This window comes from Desmodus rotundus, chromosome 13 (genome assembly GCF_022682495.2).
Source record: "Desmodus rotundus isolate HL8 chromosome 13, HLdesRot8A.1, whole genome shotgun sequence".
Taxonomy (NCBI): Eukaryota; Metazoa; Chordata; class Mammalia; order Chiroptera; family Phyllostomidae; genus Desmodus; species Desmodus rotundus.
The window spans coordinates 93608997-93625391 of NC_071399.1; the positions used below are offsets into that span (position 1 = coordinate 93608997).

General features: G+C 44.2%; 1 protein-coding gene across 1 annotated transcript in view; it reads right to left on the reverse strand.

Moving 5' to 3' along the window:
• The window catches only part of TRPC4 (transient receptor potential cation channel subfamily C member 4), a 98636-nt gene that overhangs the window by 54616 nt on the left and 27625 nt on the right, over window positions 1-16395 (reverse strand). The window contains exon 3 of the mRNA XM_024566758.3: window positions 987-1505. Within this exon, the coding sequence (XP_024422526.2) occupies window positions 987-1505 (519 nt within the window). The remainder of the gene's footprint in view (window positions 1-986; window positions 1506-16395) is intronic.

The window sequence follows — 16395 nt, forward strand, 5'->3', positions numbered from 1 at the left end:
GTATAACTGCAGTCTCAGGAGCATGAGAGAAAGGAATGAGTCAGAAAAAAATATTTGAAAAAATAATAGCCTAAATTTTTCCCAAATTGTTGAAGAAAATAAATTTATAGATTCAAGAAGCTCAGAAAACCCCAAAAAGTATAAAAATGAGGAAAACCAAATGCTAAGACACATAATAGTCAAATTTCTGAAAATCTAAGAATGAAGAAAAATATCTTAAAAGTAGTCTGAGAAAAAATGGTATATTACACAGAGAGAAATGATGATTAAAATTACTTCTGCCTTTTCATCAGAAATGATAAAATCCAGAAGAGAGTGATGCAGTATCTTAAAAGGCTGAAAAAGAAAAGGAAAAAACTATCAACCCAGAATTCTATAGCTAGCAAAAACATTCTTCAAGAATAAAGGTGAACTAGAGACATTTTCAGATTAAAAAAAGCTAAGAAGTGTGTTGCTGAAAGATTCGAGTCAAAAGGAAATGACACCAGAGGAAAACTCAAACTATCCAGAAGGAACAAAAAAACAGAAGTAAAAGCAAATACTCAGATACACACACAATTTGAGGCACATCTTTTATATGAGTAAATACATGTATAATCAAATGCTTTGTTGATTCACTAATGTATAAGAACATGTATAATCGAATGTTGCCAATATGAAGCCCGTTGAGCAGATGAGAACACCAGAGCTCAGAGGTCTGTGGGACTCTCTAACGTAACCCGACTTATAAATGACAGACCCAGAGCGCTCAGTCTGAAAATTCCAAAATTCATTAGTTTTCTTCCTTATGCCAAAGTAAATGTGTTCATTTTGACCGACGCCAAAACTATCCCCAAGAATGAAACCACTTACCACCTTCCAGTGCATTTCATAGTTATTAACCTGACAAATAAATACACATCGGACAATAAACACCATCCACTTCCAGCTACACAGAAATGCTCACACCCGATTTCGGAGCATGGGTGGAATCTGGCAACACTCACCTCTTTCTGGCGGTACTTTATGGCCAACTTGAGTCTGGCCAGATCATTTCCACTCTGCTCTTCTATGAGGCTGTTGTCATCTCGGTAATTAAGGATGATCTCTAGTTCCCTGGAGCTTCTCGTCTGATCCAGGAGGTCTTTAGCAAACTGTTTGCACTGCCGCGACAGCTCCTCATACTCTGACTTGAACTCGTTCTCCACCTTGCTCAGCTCCTGAAGCTCCCAACTCAGCTGGAAGGCCGTGAGGAAGGGGTCCTCGCTGGACAGCGCGATGAGAGAGGGGCTGGCCAGCGCCTTGTAGATGTTGAGCCTGGAGCGCGAGTGGCGGAGGCTGTCCACGTCGGAACTGGACACGCACTCCACACAGTTACAGCGGACCTCGTGGGGTCTGGGCACGGAGACGCCTTTCTGAACCAAAAGTTTTATTATCTCGTAATTATTTGTGTGGGCTGCCAGAATGATCGGTGTGATGTCCGGGGTGAACTCGGAGAACTGTTTATCAAGGAGTATGGGAGGCACCTAGGAAAAAGAGGAATGCACAGGTGGTGAGCATTTCCCCCTTTGTTCGCACCTGGGCGTTTAAACAGCTTGCTCTAGCGACACTCAACAGGTCCATGAATCTTTTCCCACTTTTACACAGGAGATATATGGCTCTTTGTCCCAAAAAGACAAGGGGAAATTACAGGAAAAAAAAAAAACACCTTTCCAATATAATGACTCGTTATTCTTTCTTTACTCTGAATTACATTTTATGAAATCTTCAAATAAGTGGCTACAGAAACTCTCTATTTGATTACAGCCTTTCTTGCTCCCAACTTACTTTGTGTCTGACAATCTTGGAATTTCTTTCCCAGAGACCCTCACTCCCTGAATAGTGAAGAAATGCATTTGGGAAACAGTTACCGACTCATTTTAAAACCAAGTAATTCCAAGGATTCCTCTGTAATCCAAGTATCTTAATTTTCAGTGTTTTTTTTAAAAAAATTTATGTTTTATCTTCCGCACCACTAGCAGCCAACAGTGGTTAAAGGAGGCAGCAGAGTGGAAGGGTGCTAGCTTCACACCTGCTGTTTCCGTCTGTCCCTCTGCAGCACGGTTTCCAGATGACAGGAGGTGCTAATGTCACTGTTTTATCAGGAATAAGCAAATGCTCCCTTGTGAGTCAGGTCACTAGTGTGTTTACGAATAACCTCCTTTGCTCTAGGAGTGGAAATGATGAAAACAATGAACAGGCGCTATCTCGTAAGCATGTGGTGGGCGCCCTCGCTCTTTATTGTCCCCGGGTTACAGACGTGTGCCCCGGCAAGCAGGCAGGTGGGCGGGCGGCCGCTCTCCCAGCCAGGCCCACCCTTCGGCAGCCGGGCCTGTACACCTCGCCCTACCCCATGCTGCTCTGCAGTTTGGGGGTTGATATTTCTTCCCGCTGGCCAAGAGTCACAGTGGCACCTGTGAAAATCAGAGCTACGTAAGTCAAGCACACACGGCAGAAAAAACAATGACACGTCCCATGAAAGCAGGATGCTGGTGAAATGTGAAGGAAACGACAACAGGACCCAGGGGAGAACAGCCAGGCGGAGGAAGCCGGGACCGGCGGCAAGTTCAAGGGCACTGCTTTCCAGTGGAGCACAGGCTTGCTGCGGGAATAGCCAAACCTGTGTGTGCTTAGTACGGCACGAAGTGTGTTTATGCTGGACTCTATATGAGGATGAAGAGGAAGAGAGATCTCTCTGACGATATGCAATCCATTGACAAAAAAGAGAGTAACAACCACGATTCTTAACTTGTGCTTGTCAGGGAAACCACACTGCCTTTGGAGAGGGTGGGGCCAACACCTACTTCATTATTTCTTGAGTTGTCTGTGACGATCAGGATGACAGATTTATTTTAGTCACATGATTCACACTTGAACCCAACAAACAAGGATCTGGGAAAAATCACTTCATCTTACTGACACGGCCAATCATACCAATAGGCTTCGGTCCTGATGACGGTGACTCAAGCAGTAAGTACCGGCACGTGCCCAGGCCAGGAGCCGGAAGTGCCTCGGTCGCCCACAGGCTCATCCCAGTCAACCCTCAGAATCGTTTTTGCAAGTGGGTGTTATTATTATGCCTTTTTTACAAGTGAGGAGAATGCATCCTGTGCCACCTACGTTGCCTGTTCATGGTCTCAGAGAAATGTATGCAGCTTGATGCCAGAGTCCAAATTCTGATATAATAGCCCAGGCCGGTGTGGCTCAAGGGACTTGAGTGCTGACCTTGAACCAAAGGGTTGCCAGTTGAATTCCCAGCACAGGCCTGGGTTTCAAGGCAGGTTCCCAGTAGGGGGCGCACAAGAGGCAACCACACATTGATGTTTCTCTCCCTCTCTTTCTCCCTCCATTGCCCTCTTTAAAAATAAGTAAATAAAATCTTTTGAAAAATTAAATTCTGAATTAATAGGCTGTGTCTTGTGTGGAAACAGCTCAGCATGAAGAGTGAGAAGACATACATTAAACCCTGCCCAAACCATTGGTATTTGTGTGAAAATGACAAAGCCTGTTCGTTTTCCTCCTTTTCCACTTTCCCATTTTGAAACGTGGACACTTATTCAAGATACTTCTCACTGTGGAATAAGAACTGGAGAAATATATACCAAAGGCTTCTCAAGGTTAATTCTCCCAGGATTTTGAAGATTACATGTAAAAGCGTGTTGTAATCTTTAAATAATGAAATCACAGGAAGGGACCCAGTGCTATGTGAGAAGCCTAAGGTAGTCAGGAGACAGAGCAGAAAACCGTCTCATTCCGTTTTGCCAGATTCATCTGTGTCTTCGCACACGGACACAATCCCCATTATAGCGCTTGCCTCATCCGAAAGGGACAAGAATTTCCTGGTGGGCCAGTTTTGCAAGTGTAGGTGTCAAAGTTTGGACATGTCCTTCCCGTTCCTGAAAATTTAAGCTGCCTGTCCTCTCTACTGTGTGCGGCAATAGGTGACACAAATAACAGCTGTTCAGTATGATTTGCATCTCGCATACGGCACTGGAAACATCTATTTCAGTGCCTCAGGAGACATCAAACAAACAGCAACTTTAAATCACCAGCTGCTCACACAAGGTTTCCTCACTAAAGCACAGGGTTATCAGCCCGGCTCCCAGGCCGTGTGGTTCGTGGACATCGCTTTTATTCTAAATAACTACCTCTCTTTGTATCTGTTACATTGAAGGAAAACCTATTCAATGATACCTAAGCAAAATCTTTTTTGTTGTTGGAATGTAGCTAACAGGCCAGGATTTTAGTTAATTTTGTAAGAATTAAATACTAATTCTGATCGATGGTTCTGTTTTTAGTTTGACTCGCCTGTGTTCATCACTGTCTCCTTTTTAAGTCGCAGTCCTTGAATTTCATGAGTGCGTCCTGTGGCCGGCAGTGTGCATGCGCCGCTTTGGAAACGATCTTCCTTCCCCCCATCCCCAAACTTCAGTTTTCTCGTCTGCAAAAGGGAGATAATTATAGTCTCTACTTCATCGGGTTCTTCTAGGGAGTAGAAGTAGTGATGAATGTAAGTGCGCCGCACCTGTTTGCTAAAACATACTCTACCTGATTATGCTAATTGTCCTCCTCACTGTGGTCATCATTTTCTCGCTCTCTCTCGCTCTCTCCCCACGGCCGCGGCTCCTGTTCATGCTCACCTTCAACCCTGCTCTCTCCCAGCGATCAAACCCCAGCCCAGTGAGTGTCCCTGTTGTTCTACATAAAGAACTCACGTTCGTTTTTCTCTTCAGGTTAATTATAGTCTATACGAGCTCATTTTTATTCTTCCACGCATCCAACAATACTTGGGAGCACAGATTTTGTGGCGGTCACTCCTCAAGGCCGAGGAATCTGACAAGGAGCGAAACAGACACAGGTGCTGCCTCTATTCCCCTCGAAGGTCACATCCATCCGTCTCCCCCCGCATCGCCCAGTGTGACCGAAACACCAGTTCATCAAAACAGGCCCCGAGTCCAGGAGGAAGAATGGCACGCCGGTCAGGGCTTTTACAGGCTGAACATCTGCTTGACTTTTAAGCTCAGCAAGTCTTGTCCACATGCAAACCCCTAGCTCTCGGAAGAGACTCAGTATTCACATAATTTAGATTAATTACAGTGTTATTTATGTCATCTGTGTGGAATTCGGTTATTTGGTATTTATTTATCCCTTGAGGGATTTTAAGTCTTATCATTGTGCCGACTGTAGGATATTTTAATTAAAAATTATACTGTAATTTACTTAATCGCCTCTATTTGAATATAAGAAAGAAGGGGTGATTAAATATGAATGTCTTTTTTTCTTTGGTTTAGTTTTTGCTCAACATTGCCAAATTACTTTTCCAAAAGGACTCAATTCCAACAAAAATAAAGACTGCTGGTTTCCCTATACTGATGGAGTAAAAAATAATAGAAGACTGCATAATTTGTTGATTTATCATCATTCACTGTTAAATGGAATTATTTTTATCAATTTTGTCATGTTTTATAAATTCTTTGGTCTTTATCCTTTTGATTTTGATTTTATTTAGAATACACAAAGGAATACATACTATTAAATCATGACAGAGAGAATCTTGAAATAAATCTTTCCAAGGTTAAAAGTCACAACTTTTATCTTCATTTCCTTCTGTCTTATATTTTCTTCATTAGGTTTGAATGTGCCGCACTTAAATGAATGTAGATTTTCATGAAGGAATAAAAGAGAATATAATTATGTCAAGTCCTGTGATTTCAGGTTCCAATAATGGCTCCATCGAGTCCAGCATCTTAGTTTACGTTGAGTTTAAAGAATGTTATCAAGCACGGCTGTCATTTTCAGGTGGCCTGCGACTCTATCTTGTAGGAGATAGAGCCTAGGGTGTGTGCCCCACACCAGATGGGGCCTGGGTGGCGGGAACATAGAGACAAGGGACATGAATCCCCACCTCCGAATCCACTTTGCTTGAAGGGCACTCAAAATGCGGGCATCGCAAGTACAGGAGCAAGACCTGACCATTCTAACTGGGCGCTACGTCACATCCACGGTGCATCCTCAGGATGCACGGGCTGGTCCCCAGCGTCCCGAGCAGGGCGAGGCCCCGTGAAAGGAGGGAGCCGAGAGGACGTGAATGAAGGGCTACAAGTGGGAGCGTCTGGCCTGCCGCCCGCCCCAATGGCCTGGCGCTGGGCCTGCGATTGGCTCAGTCACCTGAGACGGAGCGGAGGTCCAGCTGAGGACACAGGTGACCCTGGCTCATCCACCAGCTACCTGCGTGGCTTCCTCCGGCAGGCACATCAGTCCATCGGCGGTGACAGCACTGCCCGTCTGCTCCCCGGTCAAATGTCAAATGACCTCCACATCCAGGAAGTGCTGTGACAGAGTCGGAATGCTTTGTAAACGGGAGGGGAAGGTACGCTTCCCGTGCATGATGTTAAAATGGAAGACACAGATAATTATTATGAGGACAGTGTTAACTCCTCTGTGAACAATGGGAACATAAAGTTAAAGTGACCAATGCCACCCCAATAAATACAATAAAAATAAATAAAAATACTAAAAAAGTTTGGATTTAATTTCTCAATACTGAAAGAACTGGCCTACTGAGTAGGTATACTATTTCCAAATTTTATGTCTCTTTTATTGATTACTATCACGGTATAATTAAAGACTTTCGAAGAAACAACTCTAACTTAACATTGCAGCCTAGTCTGCCCCCACATTTAGTAGCTTCCTCCTCCGTTGCCTTTTGTACGAGCGCTGCCACCTTCCAGACAGGTGTTGACTCCCCGTTACCGAGGCCATGTACCCTCATTGCCTGAGGGCACTTTAAATGTCTCAAGTACAAAAGGCGGAAAACTGTACCCCGCACCCCACCATCCAGAGACAGGTGTCATCTTTGTGTGCACATACATGTGCACGTACATGTACACATACATGTACACATCTGTGTGTTTCATATAAAATGTCGAACTGGGCTTTATACTTTTTAAACAGTTGCAGGCTTATGGAAATACTGTGATTGCTGCACAGAAGTCCGCACGCTTCGGGTGAACCTTTGGATTTTCACCACGTCGGGAGGCCCTTCACGTACCGTCCTCACGGCCGAGCGGTGAAACTGAGCACACACTTAAAATACGGGCACATTCCCAGATGTTTCGTATCGAAGATATTACTAATCTTGTTTACACTCTGATAACGAGGTAAATCAGACTCGTGCGCTCTCTAACGTTCGATGTTTTCATGCCCGCTCACTCTTCCTGTGATTTATTTTCACGAGTGATAGCAGGAATCTGTAATCCGCCACATTCGCCCATCTACCTTCCATTCAACGAACTCACTCCACACCCAGGATGTACATAGCGTTACGTAGAAAGAAACAAGGCTAAGGTATGATTTGGTTTAAAGAGTCATTTATGCCTAAGGAACAGACTGGTATTTGTAAGCTGGAGAAGAAAGTGGGCCTACCACCACCGTACGACAGACTGAAAAACGATTTGCACCCCACAAAGGAACAACTTAAAGGGACTACAAGCTTCACGAAAAGGAGTTAGCAGGTTAAAGTTGATGAGGATGGCGATAGGATCCATCAATAGCGCAGGATGTCCTCTGTGGGTCAGTGGGTCGGCGAGGCCACCGAAACTTCATCGGTCAGAATTACAAACACAGCCCCAACGTGAAGGAATGCTACTGAAATAACTTGTTTTCTAGGCCTCTCTGAGATTGCATCACAACAACGGAAATAACCCTTGGAAACATTCTAGGAATTGACACGTGAAGCTAATGAGAAAAGATGGGGGTGAGTCGAACCATCCCCGTAGGGCTTGCGGGCGAGGGCCAAGTAGGGGCACCCACCCCTCCTTAAAGGAGCGGCGGCTTTATTCTGGCTAACAGAAATATCACCCAGGCTGTTTAGGGGATGCACACGGGAAGGGAAAGAATCCTTTTTTTTGTCCTCCCTTTCGCTTCTTCAGCAGTGAACTTGAGTCTTTAGGTACAATGTGAACGACGTCAGCCATTTCAGTTCTGGAGTCACCCGCCAAGAGACGTCACAACCTCGACTTTAATGTGTCAAACGTATACAGCAGGAGGGTGGAGGGGCAACCTTTTGCTAGAAGAAAACATTGGCGATTAACCCCTCCTCTTTCCTGCCCCAGATAAAACACACAGAAGGAGCAAAGTCCCAGGAGAAAGCAAACCTGACTCCCACAAGTTACGAGAAATGACTCGCCCCTGGACCTTGCTTTTTAGGTAAGAGTGGTAATGAATGCAATGTATGAGCACTACAGTAACCCTAAAATACCATTTTTGTCATTTTGCTCTACAATTAAGAAGAAATACAAAGAAGTATCGATTATGGTGTTGCAAAAATTTTTATTGGTTTGGGGGGTAACTTTCCATCTGAATTAGGTCACCTATAAATGATGGGCTTGTACCAATTAATAAAATCATGGACAAATGGGCAAACTGCATGAAAACTTGTGATTACAAAGCACCTTAACAAAACCTCTGCTAATATTGAGGAGTGCAAAAACTAAACCAACTCAGAAATGATACAAGGTGTATGACCGTTATTCTTAAGATCATGCCAGATGTTTCAAACTAACACGTGAATTTTTTTAAACGGCCTGAAGTATTCACCAGGTGGCAGTCTTTTCCTTAAGTGCTGTCAGAACAAAGATCTGCTTTACTTCATCTATTAAAAGAGACAGTGTGAGTTCGGTGAGCAGATACCCTGCATTTACTCTGACAACGTTGAATTTTAATGTTCTGTCTCTGCTGAAAACATAAGCCCTAAAATACCCCAAGGGAATGTGTTTATTCTTCTATGAGATCATCTTCAATCACTTTGCTTTATCAGAATCTTTCCTGTTCTTTCTCCGTATTCAGAGTGAAGCTATGTCTCATTTGGTAGTTAATGACCGCTTAAGTTAGAGTTATTTAGACTTCACCGGAGCCCCATCAGCCTGGGCCATTTGCTCTTTCTGGACTCTTAGAGTTCTCTGGGGTAACAATGGTCAAGCTCCCAGGCTCCATCCAACATCTCACAGATTCCCAACCCTCCCAACCAGGACGCGGGTAAGCAGGAAGCCCTTCCTCCAAGGTTTCACCACCAAATTCAACTAGTTGGCTTCCTGTTCTTCGTTGGCATATCTGAAAGCTAATCATAACAACTTGGAAGCACAATGCAAATGCGAATCTTTCGGCATAGATCAAATTATCAAGCAGGGCCCTAAAGCCAAGGGCGATGATGATGATGATAACCATGTGAAATAAATGTGAACACACTGAGTGCCTCACATGAAAGATTTCACTTTTCCAGTGCGCATGATAATGGGGAGAGCCGGCCGTGACCGCTCTCTGTTTCAAGTTGAAAAAGTCACCAATGGGTCACCTACGTAGTATTGCGGTGGAGCTGGGACTCAAATGCTGACCTGATTCCAAGGCTGACCCTGGTCTACCAGGAAGCATTTTCTATTCCGTGAAACTAAGCCTTCAACATTTATTTATATTTATATATTGTCCTTACGGCTGGAATTAAAGTGCTATTTAGGACAAATATGTCTCTTTGATTTTAGATAAAAATTGAATTCCAAGCCTGGCTCAAGAAGAAATCATCTCCATCACCTTCCGCAAGTTTCCGGAACTTCTTCCCTTCCTCGTGGTTCTAAGGAGCCCCCAGGGCCAGAGTGTGTGTGGGAGGCAGATAACGAAAACGCTACTGAATTCTGATGCCCGAGTTACACGGCGAACCTTTTGTTGTTGTTGTTTGTTTTTGGCCTTTTTCGCCTCAGGTCCTTATTTATTTACTTACTTGTCAGTGACAGTGCACCTTCGACGTTATTTTGTGTTGGTCTCAGGTGTACAGTTCCACATGGTTCCCAGTGTCCCCGACCCCCCCACACACAGTCCTCGCGACACCGGCTGTGCTCCCATGCATTACCCCACACCCCGTGACTAGGTTGTAACGACCAATTTGCACTTCTTAAACTCTTCACCTCTTTTCCACCCGGTCCTTTGCTTTTTAACTGAGTACTTGAGCGAAACAGGCAGCCGAGGTTGGGGTTAATCTGCGCATGGTATGATGATGCAAAATTCACCCGCAATAGGGTTTAATGAACACTGTCCGTGAGTCAGGAATTAAATCCAGGCTGAAAAGCACTGAATGGAGCATACTTGAAGCATCCGTTCCTAAGGCTGCTAATTTCAAGGCAGGACAGAAGAATCAAAAGCTCCCCGATGATAAGGGATTAACAAACTCTGATACTCTAGGATAAAGTCTGCAAGAAAGGTGTGAATTAGCAACATCTAATATATATTGAATTTAACATGGATAACATTTTTATACCTAGAGCTATGAGTTATACGTGTAAAGCAAAAATATTTCATATGGATTGCACTAGAGTGAAGAGTGTATATACATTATTATCCATATGGCATGTAGTCCCCTCTCCTCCCCTAAATCTCTCACACACACACACACACACACACACAGTACACCGAGGGAAGGAAGAAAACACTCAGTCGGGCTGCTGTGTCCATACCCTAAAAACGAGAGGCAAATACGCCCGGGACCTGGAAGCACCGTGCCAACGAGCAAACTTTACAGGAAGGGGTGGAGAGGCAGCACAATTGAAGTTCCACTATAAGTCACATCTGTGCCCTTGCAAATGCATATATCAGAAAGACACACACATATGTGTGCATACGTGTGTGTGTGTGTATCCCAAGGGGCACGGAAGATGGTGGTGGCAAAGGGGAGGGACGTTTAATTCCATCAGGGTTTCATAATTTATCTCGCACCGAAGTGAGGAAAAGGATGCGTGTTGTTCGCAAACTAACCTCCTCCAGTCGGGGAGGCGGGGCCTGTCTCTGCAGGCTGTCAGCCGCCAGGCCTAATTTCAGAGCCAAGTTTCTCTCTGGGTCCCTCAACCAGGGGGTCAGGCTCAAACACAGGAAGACACCGAGATGTGTGCCCTATTCATGTGCTCGGCTCCTCTCTCTCTCACTAGCCGCGTCTCAACATGTCAGCAGTGCGTCCTTCCTGCCGCCACGCTCTGCCAACTGCAGACTAAGGGGAGGACATAAAATACCAGTTGGGTTAAATCAGCAATTTTAAAGCACTTGAGATTTGGCCAGGAGCCTCTGGCTGCAGGAGTATCACGATGCTCCTGCAGAGTCCCGGAAATGTTGATGTAGCAGCGGGGAACTGTGACCCACCCACCTTCCTTTGACCTAGTTTCTGTATTTCCGTACATGCCAACTCTGACTAACATGTAGCCTGTAGATGCACAGCATGTTTGCATAAGGGTCCCGAGAACTAGTTTCAGAAGATGTCAATTCTGATCTGAATTCAGGCATCCCGGCTCCGGGAGCTGTGCTGACCCTGACCTGAGGAGCCAGAACGGCACGCAGCCGGGATGACGTGCAGCCGGGATGACACAGGACCATCGCCTGTCTTATCGGGACGGACCTGCACATAGAGAACTTTTTCAGCACCCCCTCCTTGATCTCTTTGTTCTGCTTTCCCTCCCTCTCCCTCCTTAAAAACACCTCGGCCTCCACGGAGAGGTGGGGGTGGGCTCTGGGACAAGAGTCCTCCCTCTCCTCAGGTGGCCAGCACTCGAATAAACCTCTTTCCTCCTCACCAGCACCTGCCTCACGTGTGGCTTCCGTTGCGGCAGCTGGACCTGCACTCAGTCACACCGAGACCTCTGTCTGCGGCCCCCGGACCAAGTTCACTGGCAACTTGCAGCTTGTGCTGAAGGATGGAGGTTGCTTGGCATCTGATGGCCAAAGAACCAGGAAGTTTGGCAGAGGACAGTAAAGGCCAAGAACACCAAGGCCGCAGCTGTGCCCTCTCTGGGGCAGGTGGTTCAATTTCCTGGCTCTCACCTCCTTCTCTCCCATCAGGAGTAACTGGGAGGGACCCATGAAATAAATATAAAAATACATACTGGACAATCAAATTAAAAATATGTGTTGTATTCCCTGCTCATGTACTCATGCATTTATTCCCCACCGAACCCCTAGAAAGTAGGAGTGACTGCTGAGACAAATAAAGATTTACAGCTGTGTTTTAGCTCGGTGACGACGAAGTCTGCAGTTCCCGGGTAGTGTCCTCGGGGGCTGCTGGAGGGGAGGAAGGCGAGGTGAGTCCTTCCTCATGGACGCTGGGTTTGGCCAAGCTAACACAAGACAATTGCCACAAAGGCTGTCATGAGGTTTAAATGAGATAATGGAGAGAATCCCAAGAAAATGCTCAGGGAGTTGTAATGCTCAATTATTGGTAACGGTTTTTCTTATTACCCCTCGAGCTGTAGCCACGCTATGGTGAATGTAACAGAACTTTGCAAAGCACACAAACCTATTTCTTTTTCTCAAATTATGTATTGTTTTTGAGGAAAATTATTCAGCATACTGCTCAGTAAGGATTTTTTTGATATTTTGGACAGTGGGAAATACACTTAAAGTCTCAATAATGTCTACATAATTATTTCTAATTTCTACTTTATTCAGCACGATATTATTGTATTAAAACTTCACATTTGTATCTGATGCTACTAGTGTTGCACAGGCTTTCCCTTGGAGACTCCAGAAACTGAGCAGGAGTAGATCACAATGAGATCACACACACGGGGGGCTGGGGGGGGGAGATAAGGCAAAGTCAAAGCCACCGCACTCACCCACTAGGATCTCACTTAAGGGGAAAACGGTTATGTGTCCTGTTGATAAATTGGCAACTATAACATCCTCTTACCCTCCAAAACCACCCACTCCTGGGTGGGGGTGAACATTCTCTCAGAAGGACGCATTCTATGTAGGCTTTGAGCTCACAGTTTGGAAATGTTAAGTGCTCTAATACATGATTCAGACAAGAGCAACTTGGAACACTGACACATCTAGAAGTTAACTGGTCCAGAAAATTATTTTTAAGTATATTTTATTGATTATGCTATTACAGTTGTCCCAATTTTTCCCTGTTTGCTCCCCTCTGCTCAGTACCCCCTTCCCTCCAGCAATCCCCCCTTAGTTCATGTCCATGGGTCATGCATGTAAGTTCTTTGGTTTCTCCATTTCCTATACTATTCTTAACATCCCCCTGTCTATTTTCTACCTACCATTTATGCTTCTTATTCCCTGTACATTTTCCCCTATTCCCCCTTCCCCATCACAGCTGATAACCCTCCAAACGATCTCCATATCTATGATTCTGTTCCTGTTCTGGTTTGTTAGTTTTTTTTAGATTCAGTTGTTGATAGTTATGAATTTGTTGCCTTTTTAATGTTCATAGTTTTGATCTTCTTTTTCTTAAATAAGTCCCTTTACCATTTCATATAATAAAGGCTTGGGGATGATGAACTCCTTTAGCTCTACCTTATGTGGGAAGCTCTTTATCTGCCCTTCCATTCTAAATGATGCCTTTGCTGGATAGAGTCATCTTGGATGGAGGTCCTTGCTTTTCATCACATTGAATACTTCTTTCCAGCCCCTTCTTGTCTGAAAAGTTTCTTTTGAGAAATCAGCTGGAAGTCTTATGGGGACTCCTTTGTAGATATCTCTCTGCTTTTCTCTTGCTGCTTTTAAGATTCTCTCTTTATCTTTAACCTTTGACATTTTAATTAAGATGTGTCTTGGTGTAGTCCTCTTTGGGCCCAACTTGTTTGGGACTCTCTGTGCTTCCTGGACTTGTATGTCTATTTCCTTTGGTAAATTAGGGAAGTTTTCTTTCATTATTTTTCAAATAAGTTTTTGATTTCTTGCTCTTCCTCTTCCCCTTCCCCTTCTGGCACCCCTGTGATTCAGATTTTGGCACATTTGGAGATGTTCCAGAGTCTTCTTATACTAACCTCAATTTTTTAAATTCTTGTTTCTTCTTTCTATTCTGGTTAAATGTTTATTCCTTCTTTATGTTCCAAATCATTAATTTGAATCTGTCCTGGCTTCCTTCCCTTCACTATTGGTTCTCTGTCAATTTTTCTTTATTTCACTTAGTGTAGACTTCCTTTCTTCCTGGGTCTTTTCTGTGCTGTGACCACACTCAGTAAGTTCTCTGGGCATCCTGATCACCAGTGTTTTGGACTCTGCATCTGATAGGTTGGCTATCTCCATTTTATTTAGTTCTTTTTCTGGGGCTTTGTTCTGTTCTTTCATTTGGGCATCTTTCATTTCATGTTTCTTTGTCTCCTCAATTTGGCAGCCTCCCTGTGTGTGTTTCTGTGTATGAGGTAGAGCTGCTTTGACTCCCTGTGAAAGGCATCTGTAAATTGTGTGGGGTGGAGCCTTAGGTAATCCCCAGGGTGGGGCAACCCACACCACAGCTTTGTGGTTCCGTGTGGGAAGAGGACTCAGAGAGGAAACTGTGCCGCTGCCTGGCTTCTGGGGGTTTGCCTGGCACTCGCCCCCCTTCCAGTCACTTCACCCAGTCCCTGCGTGTGACTGGCACCCTTCCAGCTGTTGCCCTGGGGTTGAATCCCAGAGCGGGTGGGTGTGCATATGTTTTAAGATTGTGCGGGCCCTTTAAGTGAAGTTTCCTGAAAATCCTGCAGTTTCTTCTGCCATCCCAACAACCCCCCTGATTTTTACAGCCAGAAGTTATGGAGATTTATCTTTCTGGGCTGTACAGTCTGGCCTGGGGCTGGGATCACTTGCTTCCAAGGCATCCCTCCCAATTTTTATCCACCACGCATGAATGCGGGATAGCCCACGCCCATTCCACCACCGCAGCTGCCTCTCTGCCCTGTCTCTGCCTCTCCTTCCTTCCTACCCATCTGGATGATTGTAGCTTTTTTAAATCCTTGGTTCTTGGACTTCTACACAGTTCGATTTTCTGACAGGCCTGGGTGTTGTTTTGAGATTTAGCTGTAATTCTCTTTGTGGTTGTGCCAGGAGATGCAGTGTGTCTACCTATACCTCCACCTTGACTGGAAGTCCCAGAAAATTATTGCAAAAAGACCAATGAGAGAGCTCTTTCTGTCTAAATGTTTGCAAAATTGGTTTTGAAAACATTTAAAATGCTATACTTCATAAATCCTTATTTTCTTGTGTTCAGATGCAATAAAACTTTCCTTATTTTGCCCCTAATCAGAGAATAAGCAAATATAGTAAGCTAAAAGAAGACAGCATTTTTTATTTTCTAAAACTGTTATTTAATTCATTGGGCTGGCCTTGGTTAATAAAATTACATAGGTTTCAAGCATACGATTCTAGAAAGCATCACCTGTCTATTGTATTGTGTGTTCACCACCCAAAGTCAAGTTTCCTCCCATCGCCATTTATCCCCCCTTTACCCTCCGCTACCTCCCACCACCCCCTTTCCCTTCATTATGAGACATTCTAATTATAATATGTATGCTTTAATATTCCCGGTTATATCAATACCTTACCTGTTTTATTAATTACAAGTATAAAATGACTCATTGGTATTTCTTAATGATTATTTAAGTATTATATTTAAGGAAGTCCAATTGGTTTATTGTTTACCAACATGTTGTTTTTATATTTAATCCCAACATTTATAACGGAGTGGGGGGATTTTAATAAATACGACCATCCCAAGAGACTATCACCAAAGCTCATATTTGAAAGATTAGTTTCACTCTCTTACTTTACCATAAACTCACTCTTCAAAATAACACTATGTATCACAATGCATTTGTTTTAAGAAACATTTAGCCTCTTCAAAGCACAATGCATTTTTAATTAAATTAAAATTAATACATGTGAAACACTCCGACGGGACTAAGGTGGCGGGACGTCCACAAACTAAGCTTTCCTCATGGGAGGCACTCAAGTTTGTCAGCCGTTTAATCTTGAGTCTCCCTGGTGAGCAGGGACTGTGATCCACCCTTATTTATGACAAAGTCACGGATCAAAAGACTGAGATTATAGAACAAAACAAGACTTATATCCACGACTTTCTCTCTCTTTCAGCCTCCTTCACCGTATCTTGTGCTTCAGTCCAAACCTACATGCGTTGCCTTGGCCGGCGGCTCCGCGGGTTGAAGCGCCGTCCCGTACACCAGTGGGTTACAGTTTGATCCCTGGCATGGCACGCACCTAGGTCGTGGGTTTGGTCCTGCTTGGGGTGGTACAGGAGGCAACTGATCATCGATGTTTCCCTCTCCCTCCCTCCCTACATCCTTTCCTCTCTGTCTAAAATCAGTGAACAGACCCTCAAGTGAAGATTGACAAAAAGAAAGCCTAGATGCCTTAGTGTCTCTGCAAAAACAGAGAACAGGTTCTCGTCACGTGTTTTCTTACCGTGGGATGAAAGTGACTAAACGCTTAGAGCCTTTGTCTTACTGCTTTTTTTTAAAATTTGATTTTCAGAAGAGACTAATAACCTTTTACTCTTATGGGTTCTGAACATGTTTAATGATATACTTTTAAAATTTCATAGTAAGTGTGGTACGCTGA